The sequence below is a fragment of the Callithrix jacchus genome, chromosome 8, assembly GCF_049354715.1.
Source record: "Callithrix jacchus isolate 240 chromosome 8, calJac240_pri, whole genome shotgun sequence".
In the NCBI taxonomy this organism is placed as follows: Eukaryota; Metazoa; Chordata; class Mammalia; order Primates; family Cebidae; genus Callithrix; species Callithrix jacchus.
In genome coordinates, this window is record NC_133509.1 from 92840800 (window position 1) to 92867930 (window position 27131).

Here is a 27131-nt window from a genome sequence, read left to right on the forward strand (position 1 = left end):
CCTCATACAAGTTACTTAACCTCTATGAGCAAGAGATTTTTTTCATATGTTGATTAATAAAGATTTGCAAGGATTAAATGAGATTGAGATACTGGATTTAGCACTCTGTTTGCACATACTAGACAAGAAATCATTGCTGGCTGGGTGTGGTGGTACACCAGTAATCCTAGCACTTTGGGAGTCCAAGGTAAGCGGATCACTTGAGGCCAAGAGTTTGAGACCAGCCTGGCCAACATGGTGAAACTGTGTCTCTACTAAAAATACAAAAATTAGCTGGGAGTGGTGGTGCACACCTATAATCTCAGCTACTGGAGTCACTGAGGCATGAGAAGTGCGTGAACCGGGGAGGCGGAGGTTACAGTGGGTCGAGACCACACTCCAGCCTAGGCAACAGAGTGAGACTCTGTTTCAAAAAAAGAGAAAAAAGAAAGAATGAAAGAAACCATTGCTTTTGTTAACAAAATAGGAATTTTCTAGAATAAATATGTATAATTTGGCCGGATGCGGTGGCTCATGCCCGTAATCCCAGCACTTTGGAGGCCGAGGCAGGTGGATCACTTGAGGTCAGGAGTTCCAGACAAGACCGGCCAAGATGGTGAAACCCAGTCTCTACTAAAAATACAAAAATTAGCTTGGTGTGGTGGCACACACCTATAATCCCAGCCACTCAGGAGGCTGAGGCAGGAGAATCTGGGAGGCAGAGGTTGCAGTGAGCTAACATGGCGCCTCTGCACTACAACGTGGGTGACAAAGCCAGGCTCCATGTCAAAAAAAAAAAAAATCAGTGTGATTTTTTTTATATATATATATAAAATTTATTTAAAGTTCCCTATCAATAAATTTGACTTTAGCAGTGTCTCCTACCAATGCCCCAACAAGACCATAATTTTTTTTTGACTTTAGCAGTGTCTCCTACCAATGCCCCAACAATACCATAATTTTTTTTTAATTGCATTTTAGGTTTTGGGGTATATGTGAAGAACATGCAAGATTGCTGCATAAGTACACACATGGCAGTGTGATTTGCTGCCTTCCTCCCCATCACCTGTATCTGGCATTTCTCCCCATGCTATCTCTCCCCAACTCCCCACGCCCCGCTGTCCCTCCTCTATTTCCCCCCACTATAATGTTATTATGCATGGGTCAAATATCTAAGGAATAATGTTCTTTCCATCATTACCTTGAATGTAAACAAGACCTTAGAGTAACAGAACTGTAACTGACACTCTTAAATCATTCCACTTTGAATCATTTTTAAAAAATCAGATCAACCTAACCATTTTTATTTATAAAATATCAAACTTTTCTGGTTGAAACTAACAGAAGAAAATGATTAGAAAAAAAAAGCCTCATTCTCTCAACTTAGTAACAATATAAAAAAATTAAACAATTAGGGTCAATTGCAAATCGGATACTGGCCTGAGGTATGAATGTAGAGAAACCAAAAAACTTCCATTTTGTCCATCTACTGGCAGGCACAGCATGAAAATCATTTATATTGAATATTAGTGAAATAGAATGCTAGGTCAGCAAATGAATACTTTTATGTTCCATGAATGATTTATGAAAATCTTTATTAAATATTTTAGCCAATTTTCTCTCCCTTTACAAGTATAAATATGTGTGGGTAACTGATTTTGTGACTGATGATTCAGGATCTTGTCATACCTCACAGTTGGCAATAAATTTTCATTGTCTAGTTCTATAGAAATGAAAAGTCTAATAAATCTGCCCGAATATGTCCTGACCTTAACATAGTTCCTGGTACTTCTCTCTGTGAATTACTTCTTTTTCCTAAAAGAGGATACACTACCATAGTTCCAACGGGTTGTGGGCTCTGGTTCATTAGTTGAAGTTTTATTACAATGTGTTATGAACATTCATGAAATGTGGCATGAAATATTCTTTAGGAGATTAGCTTCAAAACCACCATTGTGGTCAATCACATAGATGGATAGGCACATGCTCAGACTCTAAAGACGTTTTCTACTATTCCTTGCCAATTGGCTTCAAAGCGAGTTGAGAATTGTTCAGCTGATTACATTTTCATGCTATTGTTATCTATTCAAAAAAACTATTAAGTGCCTTGTCCATACTGAGTCCTCTCAAGGTGCTGGCCTATAAAGTTCCTAATTTCAGAGTGAACACACAGTAAATAAAGGACTACTTTACAGTCATTTATCAAGTATTTATCCAGAACCTACTATGTGCAGGTGCTCTTTTGGGCACTGGGGATACAATAGCAAAATAAGCAGAAAAATATTCCTACCCTCCTGGATCTTGTGTTTTAATGTGCTATAATATGCACAAGGTGCCATGAAAGGCCAGATGAAAATCTAAAGTGGATTAAAATAGACCAGAGTTCAGAGAAGGCTTTTCAAAGGAGGTTATACTTCCACAGAACTTGGAAAGACAAAAAGAAAAGCAGCTAGATAAAGAAAACATTCTACGCACAATATGGGAGGTGTGAAGTAGCAGGATACATTTGGGAAACTACTGGCTGGCTGATACAGCAGCTGCTTTATCTGAGAACTGCAGAGTGTCATTGAAATATTTTAAGTGAATAGTGTCATGATTATGTTTGCATTTTAGAGAGCTCATTCTGCCTGAAGTATAGACAGTGGACTGTGGAGAGGCTGGAGACCAGTTAAACAGCTGGTGACACATTTTTTATTGCAGAGAGTTGGAATCCACAGGACTTTGCAACTCATTAGGACAGGAAAAGATGGAAGGAGAGGGATCTAGGTGACTCTGGTTATAAAGTAAACTTCTAGCTATACATGCAACTACTTGAGTCACTGATGCTGATGAAAACTTCTTCATCAACTAAACATTGGAGGGATTTTAAAGCTAAGATTAGGTCACCTTCCCAACCACTCTGGACCCAACATCAGTTTCAGAGTTAAAGAAGCTGAGTATTCCTGGAGGCAGTGATTACTAGCTCTGATGAGGGCTTTGTTGACTAAGAATGAGTAGTTTATCAACATGGGCTTCAGTGACTTATTGTTATCTTCATTTTGGTTAGGCAGTACAGTAGGAATGGGGTAAAATAGACTGTGTATGAGAGAAAAGGGCAGAAACAGCTTAGAGCTTCGATTGTTTCAGCCTGTCCACCATTTATTCCCGTTGCTTCTAAGAAAAATACCCTGGTTTTCGGTTGAGAAACGATATTTCTCCCACTTTTTGTCATTTAGTTCTCACGAGGCTGAGCCCACCTCAGCAATGGGCAGAAGACCTGGATAATAAGAACATCTCATTTTCCTGCTCATGGTTCAACTATGAACATGGACTGAGGCAGAGCCAGTCAGCACCAGAAGTGCTGGAATTTTAAAAAGAGAAGCTGTCTCTCTTGGGTATGGCGATGCTGATTGGTATATATCTGGAATTTCTGGGAGCCACACTGCCCTCACAAGGAGAAAGCCTGTCTGAGAATGAAGCCAACCTAGAGGAAAACAGAGCACAAAGATGGAAATATTCTGATCACACTGTTAGCACAGGACCCAGCCGTGCCTGATGCCCTGTTCTATTTCTGGATTTTCAATTAAGTGAGCCAGTTTTGAGTTAGGTTTCTGTTCCACGCAATGGAAAGAGTACTTTTTGCCTCACAGATGGTGAGAAGATAAATCTTTTTCATATATTTTGTGAACTAGTACTATTTTTTTTCTGTCCTCTCCTTTTTTCTCTTCCCTTTCCTCTTTTCTTTCTCTACACAAGAATATACAGACTCTTGGAAGGGCAAAAGATGGCATTAACGGGGGCTGATCTCACAAGCCCGGCGAGAGTGGAAGGCGTAGAGGAGGGCGTGGTGCAGGGGGTGAGGGACACGCCTCCCCAGAGGACAGTAGAGGACAAGGTCAGGGAGCAAGCACCCAGATCACTCTTGGAGTCGACGAGCGGGCTCGCACCAGCCTGCTCTCTCCCTGCGGGCCTCAGAGATAGCATCCCGTGCGGTGCAGAGGCGACGTGGCTGCGACCCGGACCTAGCTCGAAATGAAGTTTCATTCTTGTCACCCATGCTGGAGTGCAGTGGTGTAATCTCGGCTCACTGCAACTTCTGCCTCTTGGGTTCAAGAGATTCTCCTGCCTCAGCCTCCTGAGTAGCTGGAACTACAGGCTGGAGTGCAGTGATGCAATCATACCTCATTGCAGCCTCAATCTCCTGGACCCAGCTAATCCTCCAGCCTCAGCCTCCCAAGTAGCTGGGACTACAGAGATTGCAAAAACAGTCTATAGCCCTACCACCTGATCTTATCGGATCTCAGAAGGAAAGCAGGATTGGGTCTGGTTAGCTCTTAGATGGAAGACTGCAAAAACAGGGCTCCATTGGATGGACATATTTTAATCTATTCACCTACTGGCAATCACTTGGGTTGTGTCCAGTTTAATCCATTATGGGAGGAGTGGGGGAAGATGGCGCTGTAGGAGCAACTCAGGATTGCAGCTCTCAGTGAAGGCACAGAGGGTGAGTACACGCCGCATTTCCAGACAGATCTTTGTTGCCCACCGAACGGGGAAATTCCCAGGTGTAGGAGAGAAACGGGATGCCAGCGCAGCCCTTTCGGCCGGCGCAGCCCTTTCAGCCAGCGCCGCAGTGCAGCGGCACTCCGCACAAAACGCACTGGTCTGGGTGCCCTGTTAAACTGGCAATTTGAGATTTGGGAGGGCAGATTAGCATATTCATCTGATTAAATGGGACTTGGACAGTGAGCCAGGCCAGGAGATTCCTGGGAACCGACGTTTGAGCCGGCACAGCGGGTCACTGCACAGGAAATCACACAGATCCCAGTGCCCTTTCAGCAGGCGACTGAAATACCTGGGAGAGAGTCAACCGTTCAACTTTCAAAAAAAAAGGCTCCGAGGCAGGGAGCCGGTGATCAGGCTTGGCGGGTCTCACCCCCACAGGGACAAACAAAACGGCGATTCAAAACACTCGGGGTTGAGAGGTTCACAGCGGGCACAGCTGAACCCAGAATGGTGCAGCTTGGTGGGGGAGGGGAGTCCGCCATTACCGAGGCATTCTGCCCCTACTGAGGTACCCTCCCATTGCTGATGCAGCCTGCCGTTGCCGAGGCAACCCACCATAACAGAGAGAGTCCGCCAATACAGAGGCAGGCCACCATCACAGCAGCAGTTCTAACCACACCCATATAAACAGGACTACAGGGAATTATACTCGGCAGCAGGGCGGAGCCCACGGCAACAGTGCGAAGCCCACAGCAGCAGGGCAGAGCCCACAGAAACAGGGCAGACCCCACGGCAGCAGGGCAGAGCCTCGGCAGGCAAATAATGACTAGACTCCCTACTAGCTGGCCAGGACAGTGCAATGGATACTCATAAATAAAGCCCTAACTCCCCGAGACAGAGCATCTGAGGGAAAAAAGGGGTTTCATGAGTTCTGCTGCAGCAGACTTAAATGTACCTGCCTAGCAGCCCTGAATGAACAACGGAGCTCACAGCTCAGCACTTGACCTCCTATAAAGTACAGACCATCTCCTCAAGCAGCTCCCTGACCCCTGTATATCCAAAGAGTCACCTCAAAAAGGACTGATCAGACTGACATTAGGCGGGCATCAGTCTGGGACAAAGATAGCAGAAGAAGAAACTGGTAGCATCCATCACTGTTCCGCAGCTGCTATAGGTGTGCCCCAGACAAGCAGGGCCTGGGGTGGACATCAGCAGTCTTACAGCAGAGGGGCTATACTGTTAGAAGGAAAACTAAGCAACAGAAATACTTCATCATCAACAAGCTGGGCGTCCACTCAGAGACCCAATCGAAAAGTCAGCAACTACTCAGACAACAGGTGGATAAATCCACAAAGATGGGTAGAAACCAGCACAAAAAGGAGGAAAACACCCAAAACCAGAACACCTTGCCTCCTACAAAGGACCAAAACTCCTCACCAGCAAGGGAACAAAGCTGGATGGAGAATGAGTGTGATGAAATGACGGAATCAGATTTCAGAAGGTGGGTAATGAGAAACTTCCGTGAGCTAAAAGAACATGTTCTAAATCAGTGCAAAGAAACTAAGAACCTTGAAAAAAGATTTGAGGAAATGATAACAAGAATGGACAATTCAGAGAGGAATATGAATGAATTGAAGGAGCTGAAAAACACAACAGGAGAACTTTGCGAAGCATGCACAAATTTCAACAGCTGAATTGACCAAGCAGAAGAAAGAATATCAGAAGTCGAAGATCAACTCAATGAAATAAAACGAGAAGCCAAGATTAGAGAAAATAGCGTAAAAAGCAATGAACAAAGTCTCCAAGAAAGGAGGGACTATGTGAAGAGACCTAATCTATGTTTGATAGGTGTACCAGAAAGTGACGAAGAGAATGAATCCAAGCTGAAAAATACTCTTCAGGATATTATCCAGGAAAATTTCCCCAACCCAGCAAGGCAGGCCAATATCCAAGTCCAGGAAATACAGAGAACACCACAAAGATATTCAACAAGAAGAGCAAGCCCAAGGCACATAATCATCAGATTCACCAGGGTTGAAATGAAGGAGAAAATGCTAAGGGCAGCCAGAGAGAAAGGTCGGGTCACCCACAAAGGGAAGCCCATCAGACTCACAGCAGATCTCTCGGCAGAAATTCTACAAGCCAGAAGAGAGTGGGGGCCAATATACAGCATCCTTAAAGAAAAGAACTTGCAACCCAGAATTTCATATCCAGCCAAATTGAGCTTCATAAGTGAAGGAAAAATAAAATCCTTTGCAAACAAGCAAGTACTCAGACATTTTGTCACCACCAGGCCTGCTTTACAAGAGCTACTGAAAGAGGTACTACACATAGAAAGGAAGAACCAGTACCAGCCATTCCAAAAACATACCAAATGCTAAAGAGCATCAACAAAATAATCTGCGTCAACTAACGGGCAAAATAGCCAGCTAGCATCAAATGGCAGTATCAAATTCACACATAAAAATATTAACCCTAAATGTAAATGGACTAAATGCACCAATCAAAAGACACAGACAGGCGATTTGGATAAAAAGTCAAAACCCATCGGTGTGCTGTATCCAGGAAACCCATCTCACATGCAAGGATACACAAAGGCTCAAGATAAAGGGATGGAGGCAGATTTACCAAGCAAATGGAGAGCAACAAAAACAGGAGTTGCAATTCTCGTCTCTGATAAAATAGACTTTAAAGCAACAAAGATCAAAAGGGACAAAGAAGAATATTACATAATGGTAAAAGGATCGATACAACAAGAAGAGCTAACGATCCTAAATATATATGGACCCAATACAGGAGCACCCAGATATATAAGGAAAGTTCTTAATGACTTACAAAGAGACTTACACTCTCAGACAATAATAGTGGGAGACTTTAACACTCCACTGTCAATATTAGACAGATCAAGCTGACAGAAAATTAACAAGGATATCCAGGGCTTGAACTTAGACCTGGAACAAGCAAACCTGATAGACATTTACAGAACTCTCCACCCCAAATCCACAGAATACACATTCTTCTCAGCACCACATCACACCTACTCTAAAATTGACCACATAATTAGAAGTAAATCACTCCTCAGCAAATGCAAAACAACTGAAATCATAACAAACAGTCTCTCAGACCATAGTGCAATCAAGTTAGAACTCAGAATTCAGAAACTAACTCAGAACCACACAGCTTCATAGAAACTGAACAACTGGCTCTTGAATGTTGACTGGATAAACAATGAAATGAAGGCAGAAATAAAGAAGTTCTTTGAAACCAATGAGAATGAAGACACAACATACCAGAATCTCTGGGACACATTTAAAGCAGTCTCTAGAGGAAATATATAGCAATAAGTGCCCATATGAGAAGAGTGGAGAGATCCAAAATTGACACCCTATCGTAAAGATTGAAAGAGCTAGAGAAGCAAGATCAAAAAAACTCAAAACCCAGCAGAAGACAAGAAATAACAAAGATCAGAGCAGAACTGAAGGAGATAGAGACACAAAAAACCCTTCAAAAAATCAATAAATCCAAGAGCTGGTTTTCTGAAAAGATCAACAAAATAGACAGACCACTAGCCAGACTGATAAAAAAGAAAAGAGAGAACAACCAAATAGATGCAATAAAGAAAGATAAAGGGGAAATCATCACAGATTCCTCAGAAATTCAACCCATCATCAGAGAATATTACAAACAACTCTATGCACATAAACTAGTAAACCTGAAAGAAATGGATAAATTCCTGGACTCCTGTGTCCTCCCAAGCCTAAACCAGGAGGAAGCTGAAACTATGAATAGACCAATAACAAGGTCTGAAATCGAGGCAGCAATTAAGAGCCTACCACACAAAAAAAAGCCCAGGTCCAGATGGGTTCACAGCCGAATTCTACCAGATACAAAAAGAGGGGCTGGTACCATTCCTTCTGAAACTATTCCAAATAATCCAAAAAGAGGGAATCCTTCCCAAATCATTTTATGAGACCAACATCATCCTGATACCAAAACCCGGCAGAGACTCAACAAGAAAACTAAACTTCAGGCCAATATCCATGATGAACACAGACACAAAAATCTTCAATAAAATACTGGCAAGCCAATTGCAACAGCACAGCTAAAAGCATATCCATCATGATAAAGTAGGATTCATCCCGGGGATGCAAGGCTGGTTCAACATAGGCAAGTCTATAAACGTAATTCACCACATAAACAGAACCAAAAACAAAAACCACATGATTATCTTAATTGATGCAGAGAAGGCCTTTGACAAAATTCAACAGCCCTTTATGCTAAAAACCCTCAACAAACTCGGTATTGATGGAACGTATCTCAAAATAATAAAAGCTATTTACTACAAACCAACAGCCAATATCATACTGAATGGGCAAAAACTGGAAGCATTCCCTTTGAAATCCCACACTAGACAAGGATGCCCTCTCTCACCACTCCTATTCAATATAGTACTGGAAGTTCTAGCCAGAGCAATCAGGCAAGAAAAAGAAATAAAGGGTATTCAAATAGGAAAGGAGGAAGCCAAATTGTCTCTCTTTGCAGCGGACATGATAGTATACCTAGAAGACCCCATCGTCTCAGCCCAAAAACTCCTGAAACTGATAAGCAACTTCAGCAAAGTCTCAGGATATAAAATCAATGTGCAAAAATCACAAGCATTCCTATACACCAATAACAGACTTAAAGCCAAATCAAGAACGAATTGCCATTCACAATTGCTACAAAGAGAATAAAATACCTAGGAATACAACTAACAAGGAATGTAAGGGACGTCTTCAAGGAGAACTACAAACCACTGCTCAACGAAATAAGAGAGGACACAAACAGATGGAGAAACATTCCATGTTCATGGTTAGAAAGAATCAATATCGTGAAAATGGCTATACTGCCCAAAGTAATTTACAGAATCAATGCTATCCCCATCAAGCTACCATTGACTTTCTTCACAGAACTGGAAAAAAACACCTTGACCTTTATATGGAACCAAAAGAGAGCCCACATAGCCAAGTCAATTCTAAGCAAAAAGAACACTGCAGGAGGCATCAAACTGTACTACAAGGCTACAGTCATCAAAACAGTAGTAGAGACTTCAAACTATACTACAAGGCTACAGTAATCAAAACAGCATGGTACCGGTACCAAAACAGAGATATAAACCAATGAAACAGAACAGAGGCATCGGAGGCAACACAGCATATCTACAACCACACAATTCTTTGATAAACCTGACAAAAACAAGCAATGGGGCTTTCCCCATTTAATAAATGGTGTTGGGAAAACTGGCTAGCCATGTGCAGAAAGCAGAAACTGGACCCCTTCCTGACACCTTACATTAAAATTAACTCCAGATGGATTAAAGACTTAAACATAAGACCTGGCACCATAAAAACCCTAGAAGAAAATCTAGGCAAAACCATTCAGGACATAGGAGTAGGCAAGGACTTCATGACCAAAACACCAAAAGCATTGGCAGCAAAAGCCAAAATAGACCAATGGGACCTAATCAAGCTCCACAGCTTCTGCATGGCAAAAGAAACAGTCACTAGAGTGAATCGGCAACCAACAGAATGGGAAAAAATTTTTGCAGTTTACCCATCTGACAAAGGCTAATATCCAGAATTTACAAAGAACTCAAACAGATTTACAAGAAAAAAACAAACAAGCCCATTCAAAAGTGGGCAAAGGAAATGAACAGACACTTTACAGAAGAAGATATACGTGAGGCCAACAAACATGAAAAAATGCTCATCATCACTGGTCATTAGAGAAATGCAAATCAAAACTATATTGAGATATCATCTCACGCCAGTTAGAATGGCGATCATTAAAAAATTTGAAGACAAGAGATGCTGGAGAGGATGTGGAAAAATAGGAACACTTTTACACTGTTGGTGGGAGTGTAAATTAGTTCAACCATTGTGGAAGACAGTGTGGCGATTCCTCAAGGACTTAGAAATAGATATTCCATTTGACCCAGCAATCCCATTACTGGGTATATATCCAAAGGACTATAAATCTTTCTACTATAAGGACACACGCACACGAATGTTCATTGCAGCACTGTTTACAATAGCAAAGACCTGGAACCAACCCAAATGCCCATCGATGATAGACTGGATTGGAAAAATGTGGCACATATACACCATGGAATATTATGCAGCAATCAGAAATGATGAGTTTGTGTCCTTTGTAGGGACATGGATGAATCTGGAGAACATCATTCTCAGCAAACTGACACAAGAACAGAAAATGAAACACTGCATATTCTCACTCATAGGCGGGTGATGAACAATGAGAACCCATGGACACAGAGAAGGGAGTACTACACACTGGGGTCTATTGGGGGGAATAGGGGAGGGACAGTGGGGGCGGAGCTGGGGAGGGATAGCATGGGGAGAAATGCCAAATGTGGGTGAAGGGGAGGAAGGCAGCAAAACACACTGCCATGTGTGTACCTATGCAACTATCTTGCATGATCTGCACATGTACCCCAAAACCTAAAATGCAATAAAAAAAAAAGATGGTATTAACATTGATCTCCTAACCACTTATAGTCCAATAGTTTCTCTAGTCCACATCCTGATACCTCATAGCTCAGGGCAAAGGTCTAAAGGGTTATCCTCCCACAATAAGGTTTTTAAGCCAAAATAAACTAGTTCTTTCCTTATAATACACTGTCCTCTAACCCAGAAGATAGTTTCAGAACAAACAATGCCATTAAGTGAGGGTTTTGTTGACTAGTTACTATGACAATCTACTACAAAGAACTGCAATTCTTTGTGTCTGTGCTTCTTCACTGTGAATTCACTGCCCTTTCCAACAATTAAACGTAGTCTATTTCCCCACACCAAAACCTAAGTGGGGCTCATGAGTTCCCTTAACTAATAGCCTGAGACAGAAGTGATGTTGTGTGACTTCCAAGGGTAGGCCTTAAGCAACCTTGCCACATCAGCTTTCAGCATCTTGGCATGCTTCTGTCACCAAGTAAAGAAAACTGGTTTAGTGTTCAAGAGGGTAGGAGGTCACAGAGAGGGGCTCCACTAAAAGCCACCACCATCTGCCAGCTATGTGACTGAGGCCTTCTTGGACCAGCCAGTCCCCGGCTGACCTGTCAAATGACTGCGAACACAACAGTGAGCCTACCTGACTCCATGTAGAATGTAAGAACTACCCTGTATAACCCAGCCAAATTATCAACACAAAATCATGAGCAAATAAGTGGTGGTTGTTTTAAGCCACTCAATTTTAGGAACATTTGTTAGGCAGCAATAGATAACTGACACAATTATTTACACAAAATGTTGGTTTTAAAATCAGTTTCTGGAGGGACTTCTGCTGTAAGACATGATAGAATAACAGGGACTGTGTTTACCCTACCACTGAAAACAACTAAAAAACAGGACATAATATATATGAAACAATGTTTTGCAGATATGAAGGAAGAGGCAATGCAAGACAGTGATCCCTGACAGAAAGAAAACAGGCAAGGTAAGCCCTGTGATTGCTTCAGCCTGTCTGGGGGTTCCAGGATACAGCACAGAGAGAGGAAACCCACACCGCTCCCACTAGGGACAAAGTCATAAATTCAGGAAGGCTAAGGCAGTAGGATTCACAGAGGACAGTACCAAAGAGAGAAAGCTGCAGGAAGAGGAAAGAGCTGCACAAAAAGAGAGAAAGCTCTGGCAATCTGCACAGGGTTATCCATGAATTTTTAGCTACATGCATGTAAGGAAACTACTTAAGGCTGGAGGAAAAAAAAACACACACACACACACACACCAGAAAAGCAAAGGCAGATTAATTCCTTGAAGTTCATATGTAGCTGGGAAGTGTTTGTGTACCCATCCACCACAGCTGACAACCCTGTAATAAATACCTGGGCAATAGGTAGGATACTAAAACAGGGCTCTTACTTCACTAATGGGGAAAAAAATTATCTCCGGCCTAAAGACTGGTCCCACCCACCAAAGCAAGCCCCAAAAGGATAAAACTATTTTTGAGTAACTTGATTGCATTCCAGAACAAAGCCTGAGAATATTCTAAGAAATTAAAAAAAAAAAATCAGCATCTTGACAATGTAAAATTGACAATGTCTGGCATCCAACCAAAACTTAAGAGTCATGCAGAAAAGATAGAAAATATGTCTCAGAGCAAGGGAAAAACATAGAACTAGACCCAGAAAGGGCACGGGTGATAGAATTAGTAGACAAGCTGGGTGTGGTGGCTTAGGCCTGTAATCCTAGCACTTTGAGAGGCAGAAGCGGGTGGATCACCTGAGGTCAGGAGTTCGAGACTAGCCTGGCCAACAAGGTGAACCCTGTCTATACTAAAAATACAAAAAATTATCCAGCCATAGTGGTGCATGTCTGTAATCCCAGCTACTCAGGGGGCTGAGGCTGGAGAATTGCTTGAACCAGGGAGGTGGAGGTTGAAGTGAGCGGTGATTGTGCCACTGCACTCCAGCTTGACGCCAGGCATGGTGGCTCATGCCTGTAATCCCAGCACTTTGAGAGACCCAGGCAGGTGGATCACCTGAGGGTGGGAGTTTGAGACCAGTCTCACCAACATGGAGAAACCCTGTCTCTACTAAAAATACAAAAAATTAGCCGGGTGTGGTGGCTCATGCCTGTAATCCCAGCACTTTGAGATGCCAAGGTGGGCAGTTCACTTGAGGTCAGGAGTTCGAGACCTACCTGGCCAACATGGCAAAACCGCATCTCTATTAAAAATACAAAATATTAAAAAAAAAATAAAAAAAATACAAAATATTAGCCAGGCATGGTGGTGGGTGCCTGTAATCCCAGCTACTCGGGAGGCTGAAGCAGGAGAATTGCTTGAACCTGGGAGGCAGAGGTTACAGTGAGCTGAGATTGTGCCATTGCACTCCAGCCTGGGCAACAAGAGCAAAAATCTGTCTCAGGAAAAAAAAAAAAACACAAGGCTGAGCACAGTGGCTCACACCTGTAATTCCAGCACTTTGGGAGGCCAAGGAGGGCAGATCACCTGAGGTTAGGCATTCGAGACCATCCTGGCCAATATGGTGAAACCCCGTCTCAAAAATAAGAGGGAAATTTGGTCAGTAAGATACAGATTTTAAAAATAAGAAAAAAGAAGAGGGAAATCTGGACATAGAGACACACACAGAAGGAAACTGAAGTGAAGACACAGGGAGGAGAACATAATGTAAAAAATGCAAAGATACAGGGAAGAAGGCCAGGTGATGACAGAGGCAGAGACTGCAGTGATGTATCTAAAAGCAAAGGAACATCAAGGATTGCCTGCAACCACCAGTAGCTAGAAAAAGGCAAGAAAGAAGGCTGGGCACCGTGGCTCACACTGTAATCCGAGCACTTTGGGAGGCTGAGGCTCGCAGATCACCGGAGTTCAGTAGTTCAAGACCAGCCTGGGCAACAAGGTAAAACCTGTCTTTACAAAAAATACAAAAATTAGCCAGGCGAGGTGGCATGTGCCTGCAGTCACAGCTACTTGGGAGGGTGAGGCAGGAGAATCTCTTGAGCCCAGTCTGGAGTGCAGAGAGCCAAGACTGCACCACTGGGTTCCAGCCTGGATGACAGAGCAAGACTCTATTTAAAAAAAAAAAAAAGGCCAAGCACTGTAGCTTACACCTATAATCTCAGCATTTTGGGAGGCTGAGGCGGGTGGATCACCTGAAGTTTGTAGTTTGAGACCAGCCTGGCCAACATGGTGAAACCCCATCTCTACTAAAAATTTAAAAAATAAAAAATAAACATTAGCTGCGCATCGTGGTGGGCACCTATATTACCAGCTGCTCTGGAGGCTGAGGCAGGAGAATCACCTGAACCCGGGAGGCAGAGGCTGCAGTGAGCCAAGATGGCACCACTGCACTCCAGCCTGGGTGACAGCGAGACTCCATCTCAAAAAAAAAAAAAAAGAAGACAAGAAAGCATCCTCCTCTAAAGCCTTCAAAGAGAGCATGACCTTGCTCTTGCTGACACCTTGATTTCTGACTTCTCACCTCCAGATGTGTGAAAGAATAAATTTTTTGTTGCCTTAAACCACCGTTTATAGTACTTTGTTACAGCAGTCCCTAGGAAACAAACACAGCTGGTGAGCTGTGAAAATACAGAATGGGTAATAACAACACTTTATCATTTCAATAGTTTCAGAAACATAATTTCAAAGTGATCCTTACAAATACCTTGTGAAGCAGCAGAACAGTTTACAGATAAGGAAGTGGATGATCATAAGTATTGGGGACTTGACAGAAAGTGGCAGAAACAGAATCTGAACCCAAGTGAGGGGTCCTATTCAAATATTCTGAATTCAGCAAAAAATTTAATCTCTTCCCACATTTCTTAAAGTTTACTTCCCCATCACAATTCCAACTTCCTCCTCATCTTCCAGCAATTTGCTTTCAAAGATCATTGATCAGTAATTTGGACTTGAACATAAATTTTACTAACATCACATTCCAAATTTCTGCATTGTTACAGCCTTAGTTTTTGTTATGGAAATAGCTTATCCCGAGCTACCACACTAATTCTTGTTACCAACCATTTGATTGGTGCCTTTTTTTTTTGTGAAAGACAGGCTCTCACTCTGTTGTTGTCCAGCCTGGAGTGCAGTGGCAGCGGCACAATCCCAACTCTCTGCAGCCTTAGACTTCCTGGCTCAAGGGATCCTCCCTCTTCTGCCTCCCAAAGTGCTGGGATTACTGGTATGAGCCACTGCGCTCGGACAGTTGGGCCCATCTTAATACAGTATAACCTCATCTTAACTTGATTACATCTGCAAAGGCTCTATTTCCAAATAAGGTCACATTCTGAGGTTCCCGGCGGACAAGCATTTTGGGGGGACATCATTCAACTCAGTACTCCAGCTAAATGTTGCTGTTCCTCACCAATCTACCTTTGAAACTCTTTTCTTATTATACAGTCTCTCCTTTAACAATATTTTCCACTTCCATAGATAGAGTTAATATCTGCAGAAAAAATATTTTCACAGAAAGCTGTTAAGTGACAAAGATGTAAACAGTAACGTAAATGTTAAAAGTAATGGCAAAAACAGCAACTACTTTTGCACTAACCTAATAGGCAGGAGCCTTTGCTTCGATGTTCCTTCTATTAAACCATCCTGACTGCTTCTCCATAGAGAGATTCAAGATTCATAGATGCTACTTTAGCTGCTTAATTCTGGAGTAAAATTAAAACTTTCAGAATGACTACTAACTAAAGCATTGTCCGTACGCATTATTCTCTAAAACATCATTAGTACAGGCTTTGCAATTAGGAAGGCTGTGGGTCTGTTCCTGGCTCTGCCGTAGACACTGGGAATGTTCATCTCTCTGAGCGTCGGTCCCGACAGATAAGAAAACACTATACTTGTTTTTTTTGTTTTTGTTTTTGAGACGTAGTCTCGCTCTGTCACCACGCTGGAGTGCAGAGCCCTGATCTCGGCTAACTGCAACCTCCGCCTCCCGGGTTCAGGAGATTCTCCTGCCTCAGCCTCCCGAGTAGCTGGGATTATAGGCACGCACCACCAGGCCCAGCTAATTTCTGTATTTTTATCAGAGACGGGGTTTCACCATGTTGGCCAGGATGGTCTCGATCTTCTGACCTGGTGATCCACCCGCCTCGGCTTCCCAAAGTGCTGGAATTACAGGCGTGAGCCACCGCGCCCGGCCTATTCTTGGTATTTCTTTAAAAGATTAAATGATAGGTAAAATACCTAGCACAGAATAGGGGCTCAGCATCTTTTACCCCCCCGAGAGCGTGAATCTCAGCTTCCGTCGTCTCTCAGCTGCCCCAGCGTAGCCAGGTCCTCGGGCACCTCTTCACAGCAGCTCTTGGGTGCCGCTTGGGAACGTGGTGGGCGGGAAGGACCGGGAGGCCGGCTCCGCCCTCTCGGGGCGCCCGGCGCGCCTGATCGCTGCGACCTCCGCACCCCCACACTCGGATTCAGGGCCGCTAGCGCCTCTTTCCCGCTAGTTCTGGAGACGGGACCACCTGCAAGGGTTTGGGTTCAACCCGGAATGAGGCACAGCCTGGGACAGCCCGGGCCTGGTGCGCCGCGGCCCCGCGAGGCCCCCGCCGTCGCCGCCGCCCCAGCGCCTGAGCCCCGGCCCCGCCCCCCGAGCGCCGAGGCTTGTTGGCCACAGAGTCTGCGACCCAGTTTTCCCAGTCTTCATTACCACCATGCCGCTTTACGAGGGCCTGGGGAGTGGCGGGGAGAAAACGGCCGTCGTGATCGACCTGGGAGAGGCCTTTACCAAGTGAGTGGCCGTTACGCCGTCTGCGTTTGGCCCGGGGGAGGGCGGGTGGGCGAGCCCCAGGCATTGCCGCCTGGTCCTCATCGTGGACTCGCTGAGCAGCTCGGGGCCTCCTTCTTTCTTCAGCCAACCCTTATTTCCTCCCTGGGCGATGCGAATCCGAGGATCGGGGTCTGACTCCCAGAGAGGTCCAGGAAGCTTCAGTTGAATTGCCCGCGTCGCCGCCCCTTGTCATCACCCCAAACCCTTTGGGATCATCTATGTAGGGGATGACAGCAGTGACCTAGACCCCGCTTACTCTGGGCTCATCAGATGAGGAAGGCAGCCAACCAAATGTAAATACTCGATGACGAATTTCATCATAAAATATTTATTTAACGGAGCTTCTTTGGGTGCTGGAAATGCAAAGATGTTTAAGACCGGGCTATCGCTCCTCAAGAATTAGGAAGATTGGGCATATTATGAGGTGAAGCTCTATAGGTAGCCCCCCTCCCCGCCAAACTCTAAGGTTAGATTTAACATGTTTTTAAAAAGGCAACTTGTAAACACTAGTGAGGAGGTTCTCAACCTTTTGGATGGCATGGATCTCTTCTAATGGTTAGACGAAAACCACAAATGCACAAACCTTAAGATATTTACACACAGTTTCAGGGGATTGGCAGACAATCATTGTGGTCCTGGGACCCCAGCTTAAGAGTCCTTGTGATGGGCTCAACAGAGAGGGAACTCACAGGCAATTACATCATATATGTATTTCTGAGAAGGAAAACATTTGAAAAATCTTTTTGTATCTCTAGGCACTTCCTGACGTATAGGAGGTATTTAATAACTATTTATTGACTAAGTGGTTTAAAAAAACCTATTTAAAAATTGGACCTCAGGAGCTCCAGAATTGGATTAAACCTAGTCCTTGGTTAATGACATTCTCACGTTTTTCTATGCAAGGCCCTCTCTTATTAATTTGTGTTTTCTTATTTGTAAAATTATTTTGAAAGCATAATAAATAATTTGAGGCTTCTACTCAAAGATAATTATTTTGGCTGTACTTTGAATAAATAAAAAGCTATTTTTGAAAAAGAGCAGGAGGATGATAAGATAAATATATGAAGTAAAAGAAAGGAATTGAAGTTTAATGGGTTGCATTTTGAGATGTTTGAGGAACACTGGTGCAAGTACACATGGAGACAGGAATAGCAGGAGATGGAGAGAATTATTTGGAAATGCGAGGAGAGCAGTGCCAAAAACTAGACAGGACAGGAAGATGGGATGTTTTACTAATATGAAACAAAAAGTGGAAATAGCTAAATAAGAAAGAAAGTATACTTTTTAAAAATAATGAAATATGCAGTTTTAAAAATGATACTGTATTCCCAGCACTTTGGAAAGCTAAGGTGGGCCGATCACTTGAGCCCAGGAGTTCAAGACCAGCCTGGGCAACATGGGGAAACACTGCTCTACAAAAAATGCAAAACTTAGCCAGCCATAGTGGCATGCCTAAAATCCTAGGATTTTGGGATGCCAAGGCGGGAGGACTGCTTGAGCCTGGGAGGCAAAGGCTGCAGTGAGCTAAGGTTGTGCCACTGGACTCCAGCCTGGGTAACAGAGTTATACCCTGTCTCCAAAAAAAAAGGACAAAGTATGATAGCAGTCCAACAGTCCAGTTGTGCTTGCACAGTGGCTAACACCTGAAATCCCAACACTTTGTAAGGTCGAAGTAGGAGGATCGCTTGAACCCATGAGCTTGAGACCAGTTCGGGCAACATAGTGAGATCCAGTCTGGCATGTCACTAGGTGCCTGTTGTCCTAGCTACTTGTAGGCTGAAGTGGTAGGATCACTTGAGCTTGTCTGGTTGACACTGCAGTGAGCTGTGATTGCACTACTACACTTCAGCCTGGGTGACAGAGTGAGATCCTGCATCAAAAAAAACATAAAAATGATGGTAATGAAGATTATGTTAATATGGGTAGAAACTTACTGTATAAGTTAATTATGTATGAAGTGTGATTATAACTGTCAAATATGTATGCATAATTTTAAGAAGTACACTGAAAGCAAACATACTAATATGGAAGCTAATAATATTAGAATGATGGAATTATGAGTGACACGTCAATTATATGAATGAAGTCATGTAGTACAGATTCAGGGTTGTAGATAATGTAGTTGTTAATTCTGCTAAAATTAATAGCTAAGAACAAAGTAAATGCTGCCCCTAAAGTAATACATTAGCTTTTTTTCAGTATCACAAATTTGATATAGTTTTTTTCTGTTAACACACAAGCATTAATAAATAATATTAACTTATTAGTATTGTGCAGTGATTTTTTTTAAAAGAATACTATAAGTTGTTTGAATTTTTCATTTATTTGCAGGTGTGGATTTGCTGGAGAAACGGGTCCAAGATGTATAATTCCTAGTGTGATAAAAAGAGCTGGGATGCCTAAGGTATTTAAAAAAAAAAAATTAGCAAAATAAATACTGTACTGTAAAATATTTTTAAATATGACTTCAAGTAAGATTGATTAAAACAGTACTAAATATATAATTTACAGCTATATTTCCAAGAAAAAGTTTTTAAATCAACTTTATGAAGGTCTAATTTTGCACACCATAAGTTTATCATGTTGTACAACCACCACCACAATCCAGCTTTAGAATATTTTCATTACCCCAGTGAAAACCCTAATACCCATTTACAATTAATCCTCATTCCTATCCACAGCCCATTAGGGCGTACGTTCTGTTTCTATGCACTGTTCTTTTCTGACATTTTGTATAAATAGAATCATATAATATCAAGAGAAAACTTTTAACATCAGTAAAATACTTTTATAAGTCTTATAGTATAACATAACCACTGAATAATTTTATTCTTACCTTCTTTAAAATATATCAGATATTTAAAATTTTGAAAACACACTTTAAAAAATTTCTTGCCACAGCTCATTTGGCAGGTTAGAAATTGCAATGAGTGGAAAGAAAAGTTTTGCTTCCTATAAAATCCAGGAAACCCATCTCACATGCAAGGATACACAAAGGCTGAAAATAAAGGGATGGAGGAAGATTTACCAAGCAAATGGAGAGCAACAAAAGCAAGAGTTGCAATTCTCGTCTCTGATAAAATAGACTTTAAAGCAACAAAGAACAAAAGAGACGAAGAAGGACATTACATAATGGTAAAAGGATCGATACAACAAGAAGAGCTAACGATCCTAAACATATATGGACCCAATACAGGAGCACTCAGATATATAAGGAAAGTTCTTAATGACTTACAAAGAGACTTACACTCCCACACAATAATAGTGGGAGACTTTAACACTCCACTGTCAATATTAGACAGATCAACCTGACAGAAAATTAACAAGGATATCCAGGGCTTGAACTCAGACCTGGAACAAGCAAACCTGATAGACATTTACAGAACTCTCCACCCCAAATCCACAGAATACACATTCTTCTCAACACCACATCATACCTACTCTAAAATTGACCACATAATTGGAAGTAAATCACTCCTCAGCAAATGCAAAACAACTGAAATCATAACAAACAGTCTCTCAGACCATAGTGCAATCAAGTTAGAACTCAGAATTCAGAAACTAACTCAGAACTGCACAGCTTCATGGAAACTGAACAACTGGCTCTTGAATGTTGACTGGATAAACAATGAAATGAAGGCAGAAATAAAGAAGTTCTTCGAAACCAACAAGAACGAAGACACAACATACCAGAATCTCTGGGACACATTTAAAGCAGTCTCTAGAGGAAAATATATAGCAATAAGTGCCCACATGAGAAGAGTGGAGAGATCCAAAATTGACACCCTAACGTCAAAATAGAAAGAGCTAGAGGAGCAAGATCAAAAAAACTCAAAACCTAGCAGAAGACAAGAAATAACAAAGATCAGAGCAGAACTGAAGGAGATAGAGACACAAAAAACCCTTCAAAAAATCAATAAATCCAAGAGCTGGTTTTCTGAAAAGATCAACAAAATAGACAGACCACTAGCCAGACTGATAAAAAAGAAAAGAGAGAACAACCAAATAGATGCAATAAAGAAAGATAAAGGGGAAATCATCACAGATTCCTCAGAAATTCAACCCATCATCAGAGAATATTACAAACAACTCTATGCACATAAACTAGTAAACCTGAAAGAAATGGATAAATTCCTGGACTCCTGTGTCCTCCCAAGCCTAAACCAGGAGGAAGCTGAAACTATGAATAGATCAATAACAAGGTCTGAAATCGAGGCAGCAATTAAGAGCCTACCACACAAAAAAAAGCCCAGGTCCAGATGGGTTCACAGCCGAATTCTACCAGATACAAAAAGAGGGGCTGGTACCATTCCTTCTGAAACTATTCCAAATAATCCAAAAAGAGGGAATCCTTCCCAAATCATTTTATGAGACCAACATCATCCTGATACCAAAACCCGGCAGAGACTCAACAAGAAAACTAAACTTCAGGCCAATATCCATGATGAACACAGACACAAAAATCTTCAATAAAATACTGGCAAGCCAATTGCAACAGCACATCTAAAACTTTATCCACCATGATCAAGTAGGATTCATCCCGGGGATGCAAGGCTGGTTCAACATAGGCAAGTCTATAAACGTAATTCACCACATAAACAGAACCAAAAACAAAAACCACATGATTATCTCAATTGACGCCGAGAAGGCCTTTGACAAAATTCAACAGCCCTTTATGCTAAAAACCCTCAACAAACTCGGTATTGATGGAACGTATCTCAAAATAATAAAAGCTATTTACTACAAACCAACAGCCAATATCATACTGAATGGGCAAAAACTGGAAGCATTCCCTTTGAAATCCCACACTAGACAAGGATGCCCTCTCTCACCACTCCTATTCAATATAGTACTGGAAGTTCTAGCCAGAGCAATCAGGCAAGAAAAAGAAATAAAGGGTATTCAAATAGGAAAGGAGGAAGCCAAATTGTCTCTCTTTGCAGCCGACATGATAGTATATCTAGAAGACCCCATCGTCTCAGCCCAAAAACTCCTGAAACTGATAAGCAACTTCAGCAAAGTCTCAGGATATAAAATCAATGTGCAAAAATCACAAGCATTCCTATACACCAATAACAGACTTAAAGAGAGCCAAATCAAGAACGAATTGCCATTCACAATTGCTACAAAGAGAATAAAATACCTAGGAGTACAACTAACAAGGAATGTAAGGGACGTCTTCAAGGAGAACTACAAACCACTGCTCAATGAAATAAGAGAGGACACAAACAGATGGAGAAACATTCCATGTTCATGGTTATGAAGACTCAATATCGTGAAAATGGCTATACTGCCCAAAGTAATTTACAGAATCAATGCTATCCCCATCAAGCTACCATTGACTTTCTTCACAGAACTGGAAAAAACCACCTTGAACTTCATATGGAACCAAAAGAGAGCCCGCATAGCCAAGTCAATTCTAAGCAAAAAGAACACTGGATGAGGCAACACACTACCGGACTTCAAATTATACTACAAGGCTACAGTAATCAAAACAGCATGTGCATTACTGGAAATAGCTTTGTTCTGCAAAATAATACATTTTTTAAAACAAAACAGGCTTATGGAAAAATAAGATTGGAGTAGACCATACAAAACTTTGCAATCAAGAGGACTATCAAAAACAGTAATTGATGCCTCAACAAAATTTGAATAGGATTGGCAGGCAGCTGAATGTGGCTGGAGGGTGTCTTAGGGAATATTAAAAATAAAATTGTCGGCCAGGCGCGGTGGCTCAAGCCTGTAATCCCAGCACTTTGGGAGGCCGAGGTGGGTGGATCACGTGGTCAAGAGATCGAGACCATCCTGGTCAACATGGTGAAACCCCATCTCTACTAAAAATACAAAAAATTAGCTGGGCATGGTGGCGCCTGTAATCCCAGCTACACAGGAGGCTGAGGCAGGAGAATTGCCTGAACCCAGGAGGCGGAGGTTGCAGTGAGCTGAGATTGAGCCATTGCTCTCCAGCCTGGGTAACAAGAGCAAAACTCTGTCTCAAAAAATAAATAAATAAAAAATAAAATTGTCATGGTGGTGCACACCTGTAGTTCCCAGCTACGTGGGAGGCTGAAGTGGGAAAATCACTTGAGCCTGGGAGGTCAAGGCTGCAGTGAGCCAAGATTGCACCACTGCACTCCACCATGGGCGACAGAGTGAGAGCCTGTCTCAAAAATAAACGAATAAAAATAAAATAAAGTCATGGATTGAAAGTGTTAGCCAGTGGTTTCTGAGTGCAGCAAGCTCTGAGCCAGGACTGTTATTAAGTAGCGACTAGGAGGAAATGCAACCCAGTAGAATCATGGAAAGATCCACTTTGAGGCATGAATTGCTGGTATAGGGGATTCTTTACACTTTTCTTATGACGAGATCTGAAAGGATATCTACCTATGTGATAACTGAGTTGATGACTTTCTAATTCTATTATAATTTTAGCTTCTCTTGCCTAATTTGAACTAATATAACTATAACTTTTTACTGACATTATTTCCTTATTTAGCAATCGTATATAAGCATATTTGGTTTTGTAAAAACACATGTTATAGGAGAATAGATGAGACCATCAGTTTATATTTGGCATTGACATACATCAGAGATCTTTTTAATTAGACTTGACTAAGGAACCATTTCACTGATTTTAAAATTTTCTGCAAATCCTTGGACAAGCCAGAAATATAGTAGATATTGGTGATGCGGTGTCAGAAAATATGATGAAAGCCTGTAATCTCAGCACTTTGGGAGGCTGAGGTGGCTACATCAGTTGAGGGCAGGAGTTCAAGACTAGCCTGGCCAACAGTAGAGATGGGATTCCCCATGTTGTCCAGCCGGGTCTCAAACTCCTGACCTTTGGTAATTCACCCACCTTGACTTCCCAAAGTGCTGGGATTATAGGCACTACCCATCGCACCCATCCGAGCTTTTATCTTCATTTGGAAAGACAGATACATAAGAAATTATTTATATTTGACTATATATGGTTTGGAACCTTCTTTAAGCCTCATAAAATCATGAAGTTAGGCTGATGGTCTTTTGAAAGAGTAAATGAAGAGAGGTCTGCCAGTGATCTGTCAGAGTACTTAGAGCTTTCTGAGGATCATAAGTGAAGCTGTTGCTATATATTAGCATTGACTTAGCATTCATGGCTCGGTAATATGTGTGTATGCTGCTTTTGTGCTAATGGTGTCATTTTTACCACACATATTTATGAACAACCTACTGTGTACCTGGCACTGTATTATTTGAAGAAAGATATATGCAAGCCAGAAATAGTTCTTGCACGTGGAGCTTATAGTCTAGCAGAAAGGTGGATATTTTAATTAAGTGTGGCCATGTTGCAAGAGAGGAGCTATCAATGTTTCTGGACTAACAGGGACTGAACCAAGTTGAGTATTTGAGAAAACCTTTGATGCTTTTTCTTCGATGCTGATTTTTTTTTTCTTGAGATAGTGTCTCACTCTGTCGCCCAGGCTGGAGTGCAGTGACGCGATCTTGGCTCACTACAACCTCTGCCTGCCTGCAACCTCTGCCTTCCAGGTTCAAGTGATTCTCCCACCTCAGCCTCCCAAGTAGCTGGGACTGTAGGTGTGCACCACTATGCCCAGCTAATTTTTGTATTTTTAGTAGGGACAGGGTTTCACTATGTTGGCCAGGCTAGTCTTGAACTCCTGGCTTCAAGTGATCCACCAGCCTCAGCCTCCCAAAGTGCTGGGAAATTTTTTTTTTTTTTTTTTTTGAGATGGAGTCTGGCTTTGTCACCCAGGCTATAGTGCAGTGGCCAGATCTCAACTTAATGCAGCCTCCTCCAGGGTTCAAGCAATTCTCCTGCCTCAGTCTCCCAAGTAACTGGGACTACAGGCACGTGCCACTATGCCTGGCTAATTTTTGTATTTTTAGTAGAGACAGTGTTTCACCATGTTGGCCAGGCTCATCTTGAACTCGACCTCAAGTGATCTACCCACCTTGGCCTCCGAAAGTGCTGGGATTACAGGCGTGAGCCACTGTGCTCAGCCTCAGTGCTGATTTTTTTATCAGTCAAGCCAAAATTATAAGTCAGATGGAGGAAAAATGCATGTGAGCAAAGTTCTTTACTTCCTCTGAACACACACTTCCATTACCACAGTCCAAAACATTCTGCCATCTTAGACATTCCAGTTCTTAAGGATTTCTAATTTAAGAGATCACTCTGTATTTAATTTTTATATTCACAGTACAAATTGCTTTAAATTTATTCCCAGAAAATGCATTAGGAAATAATTTTATTTTAATCTTAATTTGAGATCTTTTTTTAATATAAATTAATAAATCATTTAAATTTTTTACAGCCTGTCAGAGTTGTTCAGTATAATATCAATACAGAAGAATTGTATTCCTACCTGAAGGAATTCATCCACATACTATATTTCAGGTAAGAATCATTTTGTTTTCTAGCTTTTATTAGATAGATTTTCCTAATGCCATAGTGATAATTGGTTGTATTGCATCTGAGGCAAAAAAAAAATTGACTTTTATTGCCATTTTTACAGGTTTATTTTCAATCTTTTCAAAAATATATTTGAAGACTAGAAAACTGGCAGACATGAGGAAATACTGAAAATGAAATGTTCGTTAATGAAATGAACTGAAAATTAAATTATTCTACATTCATACAGTGAAATACCATGCAGCTCTTAAAAAAAGAGTTCTGTATCTGTATGTAGTAGTACAGAAAGGTGTCTTGGATATATTGATAAGTGAAATAAGCAAGTTAAAGAACCACATCTATGGAATGAGTATTTCTGTTAAAGTATACCCCCATACATCCACAGGATGAAAAAAATATACAAACTTTTATCAGTGGTAGTTCTGGGTAGTAGGAACATAGGGTTCTTGTACTTTGCAAGTTTTACATGTCATAATATTTGGAGCTTTGTGAGCATATATTACTATTCTAACCTAAAAAAAGAAAGAAAATATCACCAGGTACCATGGCTCACACCTGTAGTCCCAGCTACTTGGAAGGCTGAGATCTGGAGGATGACTTGAACCCAGGAGGCAGAGGTTGCAGTGAGGTTAGATTGAACCTCTGCACTCCAACTTGGGCAGCAGAGCCAGATCCTGTCTCAAAACAAAACAAAACAACAACAACAAACTATGTAATGGCTCAAGTTGGTAGTCATAATAGGCTATAATTTTAGGTTCCTGAGATAAATAAGTTAATGAAGTTCCTAGCACATTGCACGGTACATGGTAAAAGGTCAGAAATGTTATCTTTCTGGGGTAATAAAATAAAGATGTCTTTTTGTGATAAAATGTCTTAAGCTAAGGTAGTATAGTTTCACTATTCTTAAATTGTATGACTTATTAAAATGAATTAAAACTTTTACTTATTTTTAAAACCAAAACTGTCACTTTTCAGGCATCTACTGGTGAATCCCAGAGACCGCCGAGTTGTGATTATCGAGTCGGTATTATGTCCTTCTCACTTCAGAGAGACACTCACTCGTGTTCTTTTCAAATATTTTGAGGTACCTGTCTTTACATCAAATAAGTAAATTGCTTTTGAAATAAAAAGAGAAGCAATAAAATTCTTACTAGTTTTTAGGGAATCTTTCTTCCCTTTTTTTTGCTGGTAGTTACTCCAAACTTAAACTAAAAAAAGTCCTCATTTTTTTTTTGGTCTCTTATTGTATATGGCACACAGTATAATTGGGGAACCAGATGATAGAAGCTTCTTCAAATTGTCCATTTATTGGCTGGGCGTGGTGGCTCACGCCTGTAATCCAGGCACTTTGGAGGCCAAGGTGGGCAGGTCGCCTGAGGTCGGGAGTTCAAGACCAGCATGACCAACATGGTGAAACCCCGTCTTTAAAAAAAAAAAAAAAAAATGCAAATTGTCCATTTATCGTCTTCCTTTGTGTGGTTATTTCATGCTTTAGCATGTCATCCAACACTTACATAGTTGGAGATTTCTTTTTATTACTGTTTGTTATTTATTTTAATACAGGTTTTTTTATTTGGGGACTATTTTTTTTAGAATTAAAAGGTGTATTCTGTGCTGTGGACTTTGTGATATGTTTCTTCCAGATCTTTCTAGCTTCCATTGCTTAGTTATGCTGTTCTGAATTGGGTCATTTTAGGCTTCAAATTCCTTTAAAATGGAATAGTCAGTGTCTCCCTTAGAGTAAGTCAATAATGCCAGGAATGAGACTTACCTCATGGTATAAGTAATATTACCTGTAGCTTTGATTTTATGGGAGTCGGGATTATTTTATAACCAGGAATATGTTTTAACATTAATGTATTTGATAGTAAACCAGAATATTTATTATTCAAATTTTTTTAAATCTCTGCTTTGAAATTTAGGTTTTTTATCAGCAGGGAAAAAATGGAATATTATATA

The 27131-nt window shown here is 41.4% G+C and overlaps 2 protein-coding genes across 4 annotated transcripts in view; one reads left to right on the forward strand and one right to left on the reverse strand.

Moving 5' to 3' along the window:
- Nucleotides 1-16304, reverse strand: part of ARMH4 (armadillo like helical domain containing 4) — a 200317-nt gene extending 184013 nt beyond the window's left edge. For both annotated transcript variants that reach the window (XM_078335032.1, XM_009006090.5), the window contains exon 1: nt 16174-16304. In XM_078335032.1, the coding sequence (XP_078191158.1) occupies nt 16174-16198 (25 nt within the window). In that variant the 5' untranslated portion in view covers nt 16199-16304. The remainder of the gene's footprint in view (nt 1-16173) is intronic.
- A 274-nt stretch (nt 16305-16578) lies between these two features.
- The window catches only part of ACTR10 (actin related protein 10), a 36033-nt gene continuing 25480 nt past the window's right edge, over nt 16579-27131 (forward strand). Inside the window, exons 1-4 of one of the 2 annotated variants that reach the window (XM_035260628.3) lie at nt 16579-17049; nt 19088-19160; nt 25075-25157; nt 26148-26256. In XM_035260628.3, coding sequence (XP_035116519.1) covers nt 17027-17049; nt 19088-19160; nt 25075-25157; nt 26148-26256 — 288 coding nt within the window. In that variant the 5' untranslated portion in view covers nt 16579-17026. The remainder of the gene's footprint in view (nt 17050-19087; nt 19161-25074; nt 25158-26147; nt 26257-27131) is intronic. The other variant, XM_009006089.5, reaches the window with a different exon arrangement.